The sequence below is a fragment of the Haliotis rufescens genome, unplaced genomic scaffold, assembly GCF_023055435.1.
Source record: "Haliotis rufescens isolate VD_foot unplaced genomic scaffold, xgHalRufe1.0.p SCAF_1, whole genome shotgun sequence".
Classification (NCBI taxonomy): Eukaryota; Metazoa; Mollusca; class Gastropoda; order Lepetellida; family Haliotidae; genus Haliotis; species Haliotis rufescens.
The window spans coordinates 6,626,884-6,641,297 of record NW_025963779.1 but is presented as its reverse complement, the minus strand read 5'-3'; the positions used below and the strand labels follow the sequence as shown (position 1 = coordinate 6,641,297).

The following is a 14,414-nucleotide window of genomic DNA, read 5'->3' as shown; positions in this document are numbered from 1 at the left end:
TACGCACAGGGCCTGGCATGACCAGCCGATTGATAAGACCGGGCCCATCTTACCACCCGTCTAGGCGAAGTAAGGGTCGAAGTAGTGTGTTGGGCAAAGGAACACAGTTCCAGGAACCAGTGCCCTCAACTACCAGACTCCCGTCCTCCGCCGACACAGGGACGCAACCCACGGCAAACGGGCTGCCCACTTTGGTCGCCTCTTACGACCAGCAATGGGGTGCTGTGGAAATATTCTACCCCGGTTCCACACGGGGGAAGAGCTATTAGCGCTACCCAGCACTCACCACGAGGAGGTTGCTCTTCACGAGTGCCTGAATAAAATAGGAGTATGTGTACCTAGAAAGCGCATAAATGTAACAACACAGTTCTTGAAAAATATATCATTTATTACAGTGCAGAATACACCTCTCCCAAGCCTTTTGATTACATTCTTGAACAATTTACAGTGTTGTAGGAGAGTAGTAGCAGTAGTTGAGATGAATGTTGGCAGGACTTCCAGTTTGAAAGGGAGTGGATCCTTCTCTGGCATTGTGGTTGTTGGTGTCTTCATCATCCCAAAACATCGTCTCCACTGTCACCGACATCCCAGCGACGCTCTGACACACGCCTGTCTTCATCAGGAGGTAGAAGGGGGCAGATGTTGGCAAGGCTATCTCTTGAGCTGGAGAAGCATCCTCTCGGCAACAATAAAACAGCTTGGTGTCTTTGTTGAACTCACCATCGGGGAGGGTGCTCTGGTCTGAGACATGGTTCATGTTGTAGTTGTTCTCATCATCCCAAAGAAGGGAACCTTCCTGGAAACCTCCTGGGCAGACGCCGTTCTTCCTCAAGATGCAGTAGGTACCGGCCGGCCAACTCCCAGATCTGGCAGTGGTGCCCTCCATGATGCAATAAGTATTTAAATAACCGTCTTTCTTCTTAATTCCGCTCATATTGGTGGTGTTCCAGGTATTTCCGTTGTAATAATCTTCAGTGTCTTGATAGAAAGCTCCATCCTTCCACTCACTACCAGGACAGCCATCGTTGGTCTGAGGCAGAGCAAAGGATCCTTCAGGCCATGTTGTAGGTATTTGTAGTGTAGTCGGGGCTTCAGTGGGGTTGGACGTTGGGGTTTCCGTTGTGTGTCCACAGTCTCGAGCATAGGAGACAGCCAGAACAGCGGTCAGAATGAGAAGGACGTTCATGGTAGTTAGGTAGTCGTAACGGCCTGAGATGAGATCCTGACTGTGGGACTCCTCGAGACTTCAATGATGCTGAGAGAGCCATCTGTAACATTTATACATGGCAGAAACACTGTTTTCGCGTCATCAACAGGTGTATATCATACTTCCGTATTGTGATTGGAAACATTTGATTAATTTAATCATAGCTCAAGGCAGAGTTGCAGATGGTATAACAATGAAAGTTCGTTAATGAATTCGTTACTTACATATTGCAGATTGGTGTCCTTCTGTTCCTATGTATCACAATATAAGTAAATAATTCAGAGAACTGCAATTCCTTTGTCTGTTGAACTCTCTTTATCAGCTGAAATGAAAATATATCGAGAATAATATTCTGTTTTGCGCCTATTTTATAAGATTTGAATAATTTATGACGGCAAAACATCTTATGAATGTATGACGGTTTAAGGAAAAAACAGCCATTGGATAGCCATAAATATTTCTCGTAATCTTAAGTAGATACAATATTCAATACTTGTCTATGAAAAATACAATTTTCGAAATTGTGACAAGGAGTTAACACATCATTCCTTCTTTCTTGATATCCAAACACACGTATCTTTTTTTTAGTAATGTATTTACCTTTAGTTAATCCAGTTTATTCCTTATTGTCTTTTATTTGCATTCATAGAGTAGTTCTGGTATTGTTATTCTCCTTTACAGTGTTTGCAACATATCTCTTCTTATAAAACAGATCATTTGTCGAAAGACATCTTCCTATGATACAACAATGTATATGAAATGTCAACCCTAGAAAAAAATCTCGATTATTTGCCGAAACAGATACCATTCCACTTGCGATAAAAGTAGTGAGATTCTAAACACTATGTTTTACGTATCACACATGTTGTACATGTACTCAGCTACAACAAAATAGTATAATACACATTAAATGCAATGTTAGCCAGCACAGAACCATGTTTTTCGTTAAAGTTAGAGTTATATCCAAGATGTCAACTTGTTTTGAAATGTTTTGAAGATGTATATGAGTTATCTAGTTGAAGTAGAATTATTTTTGTAATATTCAAAGTTACTACACGGAAAGGTTTTTCCGATTTTAATTTAAATTTCTGTTTCAAGAAAAGAAAACTTGACAAGCATTTAACTTGACATGTTGTTCTCTATGTAAATTGAAGTTCCTGACTAACGTCTTGGCTTGTTTTGCTTGTTCATAGAGTAGTTCTGGTATTGTTATCCTCCTTTACAGTGTTTCCAACATATCTCTTCTTATAAAACATATCATTTGTAGATAGACATCTTTCGATAATACAACACTCAATATAAAATGTCAATCCCAGAAGAAAAGCTCGATTATTTGCCGAAACAGATACCATTGGACATAAAAGTGGAAATTGTGATGAAAATTATATGAATGGGTCACCGAAAATATGAGAAAGACACCAGGTCTTCGCGAAAAAGATAAAACCGTCTTATCTTTGTGCTTGATAGATATTTAAATGATGTCTTGTTGATGATTTTCCATATATTTTCATATAAAAGTATTTTTAATCGTTTGTTTTGTTCTTAAGTTCTAATGTAAACTGTTTACGATGAGTCAATAATATATTAGCAGTTTCAAAGCTCGTGCATTCCATAAACTTCAAATACAGTCATTTTCTGTAAGGTACGTGCATATACCCCTCGGTGATTACGGGTTAGAACAAGGCCCCATCCAACAACTTAATGCTTGTCACAAAAAGAGGCTTCGATCCCTGAGTGCGTGGATGTTGCACATATCAATCACTGGCTTCTGCCCGATATTTTTCTTGGATAAAACCTCCACACCATTTGACTTTGGTTTGCAAGTCAGTTGAGACGGTCATGTATGAAAATGTTCTTCATCGGGTAGTTGATGCCGTTTGTAACAAAGTTTAATTCCACTTGCGACAAAAGTAGTGATATTCTAAACACTATGTTGTACGTATCACACATGTTGTATATATCCGCAGCTACAACAAAACAGCATAATACACATTAAATGCAATGTCAGCCAGCACAGGAACATGTTTTTCGTTAAAAGTTAGAGTTATATCCAAGATGTCAACTTGTTAGGAAAAGTTTGGAAGATGTATATGAGTTATCTAGTTGAAGTAGATTTTTTTTTTTGAGCACAACTATTTGTCGCAGGTTTTCTCGGCTCTGAACGGTAACTTTAAGTACCGACCTTGTGTCTGAGAAACATCCTCATCACTAAACAGATAGTCGGACGTTAAATGTGAAAAAACCCACTGCGTGTTTAAATTGCACAGGTGTTTCAATCATTCTACAACACGTCTTAAAACACAGCTTGATTGATTATGCAGGAAATACCAGATTGTTTGGAGAGAAGATTTCAGGGATAACACGCTTAAGAGTGGCTACTCGTGAAAAGAGAGACGAAATCTATTACTGGCTTGTGTTGTTTTAAATCTCAGATGTGAAGACATTATTCTGTTGATATTGTTAACTTAATACTGTATCTTTAACTATAGGGGAACGGGTGGCCCAGTCGTGTAAGGCAACGCAATTCAATTTGGAGAGTTTTGTACTTTGGGCACGCCAGACACCTATGATCGTGGATTTGATCCTAGTTCTCCCCGATTATGTGTCTAAGTTTGTCAGCACCATATCCGTTCTCGTGAATTTCACCAAACTGGTAAACGTATGAAACCTGCATCGCTTCGGGCTTTCCTCCCACATTAAGCTAACACGCCGTGATATAACTTGAATACCGCTTAAAGCGGTGTTAACGCGTTAATTTTATAAGTACAGAACATCTCGTGCTCGCAGTTTTTCTCAAACAGTAAAAGGGAAATTTGCCTAGGCGTTGACACTAAAACAAGACCTTACTTATATCCCGTCGACATGGATAGGATGGTTTATTACAGGCGTTTTTTTAAATGTAAACAGTATATTGAGAAAATGTTTCTGTCTACCTTTATAGATGATTTGTCTCTTGTGCCAAGCAACATGTGTCTCAACAGGTGTCTATAATAATGATTACATCCCTGATGAAGACTGATTGGAAACATTTGATAGATATTAATAATTATAGCTTTAGGCAGAATTGCAGATGGTATTGTTTATGAAAATGTCACTTTAAATATACTTAAATATGCGCCAATATTGTCTGAAAACTCTTTGTTGAATTAATCTTACATCCCTGATGAAGACTGATTGGAAACATTTGATAGATATTAATAATTATAGCTTAAGGCAGAATTGCAGATGGTATTGTTTATGAAAATGTCACTTTAAATATACTTAAATATGCGCCAATATTGTCTGAAAACTCTTTGTTTAATTAAACTTAGTTGAAAACATGAAACGAAAGTGTATTGCTTTCCGATCCGATGCAAAGAACACAGATGTCGCCATTTTGATAAATTACTTGTTTTAGTGTAAATATACCACCTGCAGTTTAGAAAGCAAGTTTATATTTGCATACCACCCGTCCGTTTTTCTGTTCTCTTATTCGCCATAACTGATCGTATTATTTCATGTTCACACATACTGTGAAGGTATATGTGTCATGCCGTGTTTGCTAAAATAAAGTTGTTTTAATAGCAAGTGGTTCACTCACTATATTTGAAGTTCCGAAGTAACAGTTTACTTGTCACGAAAATTGTTTATGTTCAATATTTTCTGCAGGTTTTTCTTTTGTTTTTAATCTGTTCCACTTATCACTTCAATAGACTCGATAAAAACCGTTCTATGATCCTAAGAAATCCCAGTTAAAATACACTGTTAGATCCCGACCATATCATATGTGTTTATTAATCACAACCAAATAACGATGATACAAACACAAACATATACTATGGCAAACCAATTGTCATTCGGCAAAAAAACCCCACGGGAACCCAAAGAGTGTGAAAATAGTCAAAATATGGAATTGCATATTACATCAAATTTATCACTACTACTGCGTCAAATTTTGAAATGGCTTCCACAGTTTTTACCTTAAAACCCATTGAGGGCTTTAAAATTACCAAGGCCTTGAGAGTTGTAACCCTTATCAAACAACCATTAATAAAAAGCCAATTGACGCTCTTTGAAATCTTGAGAAAGAGCATGCTCGATTGTACAGCAGATGTTTGGAAATGAAAACATATAAATTGTCAACGCCAGAGAATAACCAGGCTCTATTATCCGCCGAAACAGATTCCATTGGACCTGAAAGGCAAAACAGCGTTGACAATAGCATGGGTGGATCATTGCAAATCAGTGATGACACCAAAGGCAGGAACCGCTGGAATATTGCTGGACATGAAGGGAAAGTTGACCGTTGGAAAGCCGAAGTCATCCCTCTTGGCATACAGGTCCGCGGGCACTCCGAATCTCCGAATCTCCACGGATCTAAATACGAATCAGACGAGGTCTCCATCATTTGTAGCTCAGATAGATAAATCAGTGGAAGGGAATTGCCTATTTGCCCATTATTGAACGATTTTAGACCATCGATATTCCTGAAACCTAAGTTAAATTTCTTGTCCAAATTCCATTGTTTTGATTGTGTCAATCCGAGTAGAAGTTTCGAAATGATGGGATGTTTGGTGTGAAAACACCAGCTACATGTTTAATATGTGCTTCATACATTCTTCAAACAGTTTTTCAAGACTCCAACGGTAGGCTGTTGGAGGGGGGTGTTCAGGAATAACGAAACAAGGGTCGCCACTCGTATTGACACGACATAGTCAGCTGTGCCAGTTTGTTTAATCCACTTCAAACTTATTAACTGATATAGATAAATTCATTTGCTCTTTCGCCGAAATTCTGGGACATTCTAGCATAATAATCAAAATGGATTTACTTATATATTTGCGTTCTTTTCTATCCTATGTAAAACTCCTGCAAAACTAGAACTAAGCATCACATGGAATGAAAAAGCATACAAGAATTTGTCGAATTTGATCAGAATCATTTTATGTATGACAGAGTTTTGTGATTGAATTTCACAATTTATTAGCAATGTTTAACAACTTGACTGTGAGACTCAACGAATGTTTCATTTATGATTCGAGGGAGACGGAAACACGTTATCATGAACAGGTGTATAAAATAGTTTCCTCTTGCTTCACTGCTTGGCAATATTGGATTATTTATACTGTAGGCAGTTGTTTTGTGTCGCAGATGATATTTTAATGAGAGTCAGTTAATCAAGCCAAAGCCCTTATGTTTCATGATGATATGGACATCACAATGTCTGTCACTATAATAACAGAACTGTGAAGCCTATAAAATATCAAATGATCCGCCCCTTGGTTTGTTGGTTTGACTAGTTTCATTATCTCCAACAGAGTGTTGATATGTACATTAACCGATAGTGAGGATGCAGCTTTTTCACGTCAACGTGGTTCAGATACAAACTATGAATTATTAGTTCGTGTTGAATAAATCATTATGAAATATTATTTAAATTCGCATACCATATATGAGTCCATTACCATTTTATGTAGGGTTCATGTATATAGTTCAGTACCTTAATCCTTTCACCTTTCCAATGTTACACTTTCAAAGTAGGTTTACTGTATAAGAATCATATTTGAGTTTAGTTAAATATGTTAATCATGTATTTCAGATCTGATCTTCCAACAAGATGCTCTTCCTTAGGCACTTCTTTTATACTTGAATGTATGTGACATCGGTATGACCTGATAATTCAGTGATTTACATCATGAGCATCAATCTACGCAAATGGAATACGATGACATCCATCAACCAAATCAGCGAGCCTGATCCTGAGCAACCCGATCCCATGAGTCGTCTCCTACGACAAGCATTGGTTGCTGAAGAACAATACATTTTCTAACCAGGAGTTAATTTGATGAACTGGGTGTGAGTTTAAATCAGTGAATACAAACGTTGTGACCATCAAACGTTCCTTAAAATCAAGTTGGCACATTAGTATGATACACTCATTTTACATATATAAGTTCAAGTAAAATGTTTTTGAACAATACCATGTTATATTTATCCTCCATGGATTTGAGTTGCTTACAAAATATTTCAAGGTCATTGTTATAAGATAAGGATGGTGTTTTATAACAACGTAGCCGAAACAGCATATTAGTCATACATCTCGACTTAATTAAATACCACGAAGTGAAAAGGCGACAAACCCCTTCCCATACCCACAAGACACCTCGATTGTCCGATTCCGGCTTATCGTGAGCATGTATTTATGAATCACAATCAAATAGTGATGATACCAGTTAGATGTTCGCGCAAAAGTGAGCGTTTCCTGGCCCACAGGTGGCACCCGTCAATAACACATGCAAAGGCAAGTCAATTAATATATATTGACGTATGACGCCCTTTATATAATCATAAACAGTTCTTGCTCAATTGTAACTCAACAGTTATGAAATGTAGACATCAAAGGCTAAAGCTGCTGCAATATTGCTTAACATTAAGAGAGAGAGTTTACTATCGAAAAAGTTGAAATAAACGGACAAAACCTTTTCCATATTCATAAAAATATATCTGCGAAAACCGAGTCGATTGTACGATTCCGACTATATCCTGAATCCCCCTCTTGTAACATAGTTTTGTGGACAGTTTTGTCAATCTAGATTTGTGTGCATAGATCTAAATATGAAACAGTTGACGAGGTTTCACTTATCTCTTGCATTTCTAGTTCACCTTTCTAGTGCACCCGTCACAGACACATGCAAAGGTAACCACAGGTCCCATTATAGGGGATCCCATTAAGAGTTTGATATGATATCTACCCAATAACTTAATGCTTCTCTTAACTGTATGAAGCATTTCTGACCCTTTTCGCTAACACCTGGTTTCATCTCTAATTTTCACCACCATTTTGTAATATGTTTTGGCACTCAAAAGCCAGATATTCCAAACTGAGTATTCTCTGTCATGAACGTCTAAACTTTAGTATCATGATTCAACAACATAGTAGAACCACGTATATAAAGATACCGTGTTCGAAAAACGAGGATAGCTCTGCCTTGGTGTTCATTAAGATATAGATCTGATACATTTCCCCTCCGTTGTCTTCGTAAACGTATTAAAATTTAGACAAATGAGTGAGGAAACGATCTCTCTTGTTACATTCAGTTAATTTTTCATGATCTAAGAATATATGAATACAATTTTGTGTAATTGGATATAGACTGACATAAAAGCATTGCCTCACATTCATCAACCATCCGTGTATGTTTTTTGTGTGGAAAGGCCACTTTTTAAGACCGTTTAGTTATTCATACTTATATATCTGGATAGAAAACATATAGAAACAAATACTTTCTATCAGAACAGAAGCGAATATTGTAAAGAATGATGAAACCATGTGTTCGCGAAGCAGGTTAAGTATCACAATCACAATCGGCAACACTCGTCGCGTATTGGTTCAATATTGCTATAAGGGTTATATCCTTAAAGCTACCAACTGTGAAGTATGATTATCTACATTTATCTTTGTGAATAGGGATTACTGTATCGAGATGAAACAGTAGTGAGATATGGTCTCATCACTATTTCATAATGATTTACGTGCTTACAATATAGTCGGAATCGTACTGTCGCCTCTGCTTTCATCAGAGATTTCTTATGAACGGGTTTTGTCGTTATTATTTAATAATTATGTACTGATTAAAATAAAAAGAAATGCAGCAAAGAGGGTCTTGGTGATCCTGGCACAGTCAGGATGGTTTGGCTCATAATCAGCTCAGAGCCCTTGCCCCCTCCTTGCCCCCTGTAGACGCAACCCAGACTTACAGCGAATGGGACTTCGCCCAAGTCGAATCCACCAAGAACTTTTCGGAGAATGTCATGACTCCCAAACACTGCAGCCTTCTGCATTACCAAGATAGGCTGGATTCCTGGCAGCAAACGCGGGTACTCTCCCAATGTTAGATAACAGAATGGTGAGGTACCAAATTAAAAGCACTGAGAACTATTGGGAGATGGACTTGGTACTTGGGATGCAAGCGTGACATTTCGAAAGCGAGGTCCGTATATTTGCCATGTTTTTTCCTGAATCTTGTCAATCACAATAAGTGTCAAAAGGGACAGAAAAGTCAATGATATAAATGATTTCATTGGATTTATCAAAAAGGACAAGAGCAGGTTGTTTGCCTGGATACGTCTGAGGCTGTAAACGGGCCTATTTCAAAGAATGGTTTATTTATCATTTCCACGACATACATATGTCCCATCTACATATGCTGGGCATACCATGGATGGACCTCTGTGTCAAAACCACAAGCATGGCGAAGTTTTCTTCTTCTTTAGTTTCGGACTTCCCTCTGTGGAGAGCGCATATTTACGTTTCTCAGTAATGAAATTCACTTGGGAATTGGAGTCGATTTGAAACAGGATATTAGTAGATATCATTCGCAAATGAAGAAATGGTTCAGTGGGGTTCATTTTTAATTCAACTATCACAGCCAACTATAAGCGTGGCTTATCAATGATTTCATCAGACATGTGGTTTGCCAGCTGGATTGAATCCATAATTTGTTTTGGAGATAACGTCATCTTTAACGTATTGCCAAAGTCTTCTGACTTGAGTCCAAGTACGACTTGCCGAACGATGACCCTGTACGTTCGCTTAACTCATTATATATTATAGGGCTCCTCTATTTTCTGTGTTGTAATACAGTGTCTTGATGGACGTATTGTTCTAATTCACTCAATAGCTACGTGTTCATTTAATTTCTCCGTTTTACAGTGTAGTGTCGAAATTATTTTATTTCTATTTGTGTCCATGGGCGCTTATGAGGAGGTGAATGCGAAATGCATACTTTGTCAATTTGTTCAAAGTGTATCCTGGGGCCCATTCGTCCAAGGCCCCGCAATTCGCTGTACAGAGTTGTGTCCCTTTGGCAGGCCAGAAACCTATGGTCGTGTGTTCGAGTCCTGGTTGGCCCCGATTATGTTTCTAGATCTATCAGCACCATACCCGTTCTCGTGGGTTTCACCAAAGTGGTAAAAGTCTGCAGAATAACTGGAATACTGTTGAAAACGGCGTTAAACCCATCTTACTCAAAGTGTATCACCTTTGCATTTTGCAACCATAACGAAAGGACGATATGTTACATTCCTGCACTGGATTCGTACACTAGAGGTAAGATCAGTGTACGCGACAGGATTCTGCGATAACACACATTACACTGCTAAAACCTTTCAAACACAGCTTATGAGCGCACTTTGAGTTTTTTAGATCTGAGTGTTTAAACAATGCATTTAGAGCAAACATATTTGTCTTTTCAATAGAAACCATTCGATTTGGTGCCGTGTTGATTCATCGCATCAAGGTTTCATTTATGTTTGCATCTTCGGGTTTCCATTACAGATTCACCCCCTGTCGGCCTCAGTGATATTATTACGTACATTGTTTCATATTTTTTTAATTTGACGTTTACACGATATACGGCTTTTCCATTGGACGAGAGGTCGGTCACATTACCGCGAAATTGACGTTCATAAGTGTATGCAGGTTCATACTCCAATGAACCCATGCAAACCGAAGGTCAATTCTTTAGGAAATCCTTCCCATATGTATTATATATAGAATGCTATAGTACGAAATTTGTATGGGATGTTTTTTTCTCATATCAGAGGCGTATAAATATAAGCTATCATGGTAACGAATCATTGTTAAGAAACAATGACCATCAAATGCATATTAATGAAGATCTTCCAACAGAATGCGCCCAGAAAGCAGTTCGAGATGAACGGGGTCCAGACAAAGTTTCACTATAGATGTATATCAAATTTGCCCTAATGGTCGTCTTGATGTCCCATTCAATAAGACCCCTGACGATCCAGGGTGGAATAGATCTTCAGCAACCCATATACACTCACACACACACACACACACACACACACACACACACACACACACACACACACACACACACACACACACACACATATATATATATATATATATATAGAGAGAGAGAGAGAGGGAGAGAGAGAGAGAGAGAGAGAATTATATGTCAGAAAAGACCTCAATCACTCCATGATAGCCTCAAATAAAGCGACGAAACCCTTTCCGTATCCAATAGAAATATCTGCATAAAGCAGAGTCGTTTGTGCAATGTCGACCTAATTATGAGCATGTGTTTATGAATCGATATCAAAAAGTGTTCGCGAAAAGGTGAGCGTATTTTGCCCCACTGGTGGCACCCGATGGAATTCCATCGCACATCATTTCACGTCGCTACTACGTCATCTTTGGAAATGTTCTCCACATGTCTACCATAAAACTTTTGGCAATGATGTAACCTTCATCAAACAACTTCTGAGCAAGGGTCGTATGACGCTCTTTGAAATCTTGGTAGAAAGAGCATGCTCGATTGTATCTCAAAAGTTGCGAAATGTAAACACCAACGAATGGAGCTGCTGGAATACTGTTCGACATGAAGTGAAAGTTTACTCTTTGGAAGTTGAAATCATGGCCCTCACTCACCGACCCCTCGTTTTCCTTGCCCAGGATCAGTTTGGTGACTGCGGCTTTAAACTATCCACATAGTATTCGCGTTATCTAATCGGAAGAGGTTTATTACACATCGTCGATTAAAGTTGTCGTTGCAGTTTTCTTTCTTTAACTGGCAAAATAACGGTGAAAATTATAGATATGTATCACTGAGAGAACTTTTTAGAAAAACATCAGATACATTTCGTTAATGGAAAATAACATGCAATATGTCATTTTAGTGAGTGAGTGAGTGAGTAAAAATGTAACGTCACATCGGCAATATTTCAGCCATATCTAGTCTCTAGTATGTCTAGAGATGTTTAAGGTTTGTTATTAGATAAGAGATACCTTTTCCTGAAGAACTTATAAAAAAATAACATTAAATAGAGAATTGTCAACATACACCATTCTAATGAAACATGAAAACATCGGCGGCATTGATAGATCATATATGAACATTCCTGTCGTTTTGGGGGTTATCTTGCTTTTCCACTTGAAATAGTATCATGTATTTCATCCATGTCAAGATTATAGGGACACTGGTGGACCAGTCGTCTAAGGCGTCCACATTCGCTGTGCAGAGTTGCGTCCCTTGGACATGTCAGAAGCCTAATAGATGATCGTGGGTGGGTTCGAATCCTGATTCGCTCCGATCTTGTTTTAAGTTTGTCAGCACTCGTGGGTTTCACCAAAGTGGTCAACGCCTAAAAGCTGCATCACTTCGGGCTTTCCTCCCACATCAAGCTGACACGCCAAAACTGGAATACTGTTCAAAGCGGCGTCACTCAATATTATGTATACTCTATAATTGTAAAATGTCATTTGATAAACATATGTACCTAATATATCAGATTTATATACTATTGCAATTCTGCAATTTAAGTAAAATATCTGTCAAATTCTGTCAGCAAAATCAAATCCGATTTACACATATATAGATAAACTACTTCCGTCGTATCCACATGCATGAGTACATTACAGCGACATGACCAGGAATATAAGGGATAATAAGGCTTAGGAAAACGTCCTGCCGTCTCTCTTTATCGCGGTGTTGGGCAGAAGGTGAAAATCTGATTACGTTGTGGAAGATTAAATAGTCGAGTGCGAATATGTTTGGGGACTTTATCCGTGTGTAGACACCCTTAATCTTAATTATTGTCTAGACTGCCATATTGTGCAAAACTGGGTCACAATGGTATGACGTCCGACACGACACTTCTCTGCATATGTATCCAAACCGTCTTCTATTGTATTATGCTCTGACACAGCAGTTTTAAAAAGGTGTTGATATCTTTTTTGATCTGATTAAATATTTCGTGTATGAATTTAGTAAAAACGCAAACACATGTAATAACAGTACCTGGCTGTTGTGGCCTTAGTACCAATAAAACCAGTCCGGAATAATTGTTTGTTTGTTTGTTGTTTATCCCCTCACTCAGCAATATCCAGCTTTATGACGGCGATCTGAAAATAATCGAGTCTGAATCAGACAATCCATAGATTGACGTCATGAGCATCGATCTACGCAAATGGATACGATGACATGCATCATCCAAGTCAGCGGGCCTAACCAGCTGATCCTCTTGGTCGTCCCTTGCCTGTAGTGTAGAAAATAGAAGTAGGATGTGATGACGATAGTTACAGGGCACACTTCAAAAGTAGAGGATCCTTCTCTGGATTGAATTTGTTCGTGCCCTTAGGGTTCGAACACTTGGTGTCACCACCACAACTTTACAGTGACTAGCTAAAGCAGAACATACATTTGTCCCTTAAATTTTGGTCTCTTTTTCAAGAATATATCAAGCATACACATGCAGCATGCACAACATTTAACAGCAAAACCCTGTCAACCGGGAGAGTGTCATTCCTAGCAAAATCGTCCGGATGAACAAATTGACGGATTAACGAATCACAGCTACGTAGTAATGTCCTTTAATATAGATGGACGTCCTGAACTGTTTCGTCAGGGATATCCAGACTAACGAGCTCCACTGTACAAGAGTAACAATACGGAAAAGCCATTAACTTGGATGTCTTATATTTCAAAATAAATACTGGTATTTCGTTGAGAACAAGACACTACATTACAATGTTAGGAATGCCTTACATTCAGTCGGAAAAGTTAGAGACATATTCAAAGATTGAAAGAGTAACACACCTGTACGTATTATCTATTTTATACATTACAAAACTGAGTAAATGCCACCTATATCACGGCCACGACATTCAAACAGGAGATACCAGGGGCTTAGCCCTTTCTTACCTCGTGTCATCACTGTAACCATGGATACGATATTTACTCAACAACAAAAGTTCCTGTGACACCAATATTTTAGTGCATTTTTCAAACAAGTAAAGTTTGGTTATCAATATTGTAGTACATGTATGGAATCAAGTAAAAAAAACCGCAACTGCTACAGAAAAGGATGCATTCCATGCAAAAGTTGACTTTTATGCAAGCCTCAAACATTTCACTACCCAAGAATGGGTATAAAAACATGTGCGTTAACGGGATTCAATATGCATTGTTTAACATCGTGCTGACAACAACCACTCAGAAAAACAACAAAATTACGCAATTATTCAACATTACGAAATGCCACGCCTGTCCGAAAATGAGCGTCTGCGAGCCATTGGTATGCTTGAAGCAGGATCGAGTCAACGTAATGTTGCAAGACAATTTAACGTCCACAGAAACAACATTTGGTGTTTATGGCAACGTTGGCAACAGACGAATGCAGTCAGAGACCATCCTCGGAG

The 14,414-nt window shown here is 38.4% G+C and overlaps 1 protein-coding gene across 1 annotated transcript; it reads right to left on the bottom strand.

Annotated features, from left to right (window-relative positions):
- Positions 1 to 370: 370 nt before the first annotated feature.
- LOC124136728 lies at positions 371 to 1,238 on the bottom strand. The gene has a single exon (XM_046502724.2). The coding sequence runs from the start codon at positions 1,184 to 1,186 to the stop codon at positions 443 to 445; it is 744 nt and encodes a 247-aa protein (XP_046358680.2). The 5' UTR covers positions 1,187 to 1,238; the 3' UTR covers positions 371 to 442.
- Between the last annotated feature and the right edge of the window lie 13,176 nt (positions 1,239 to 14,414).

Bases quoted from the DNA above. Each gene is read 5' to 3' on its own strand.
- LOC124136728 (XM_046502724.2), bottom strand. From the start codon at position 1,186: ATGAACGTCCTTCTCATTCTGACCGCTGTTCTGGCTGTCTCCTATGCT.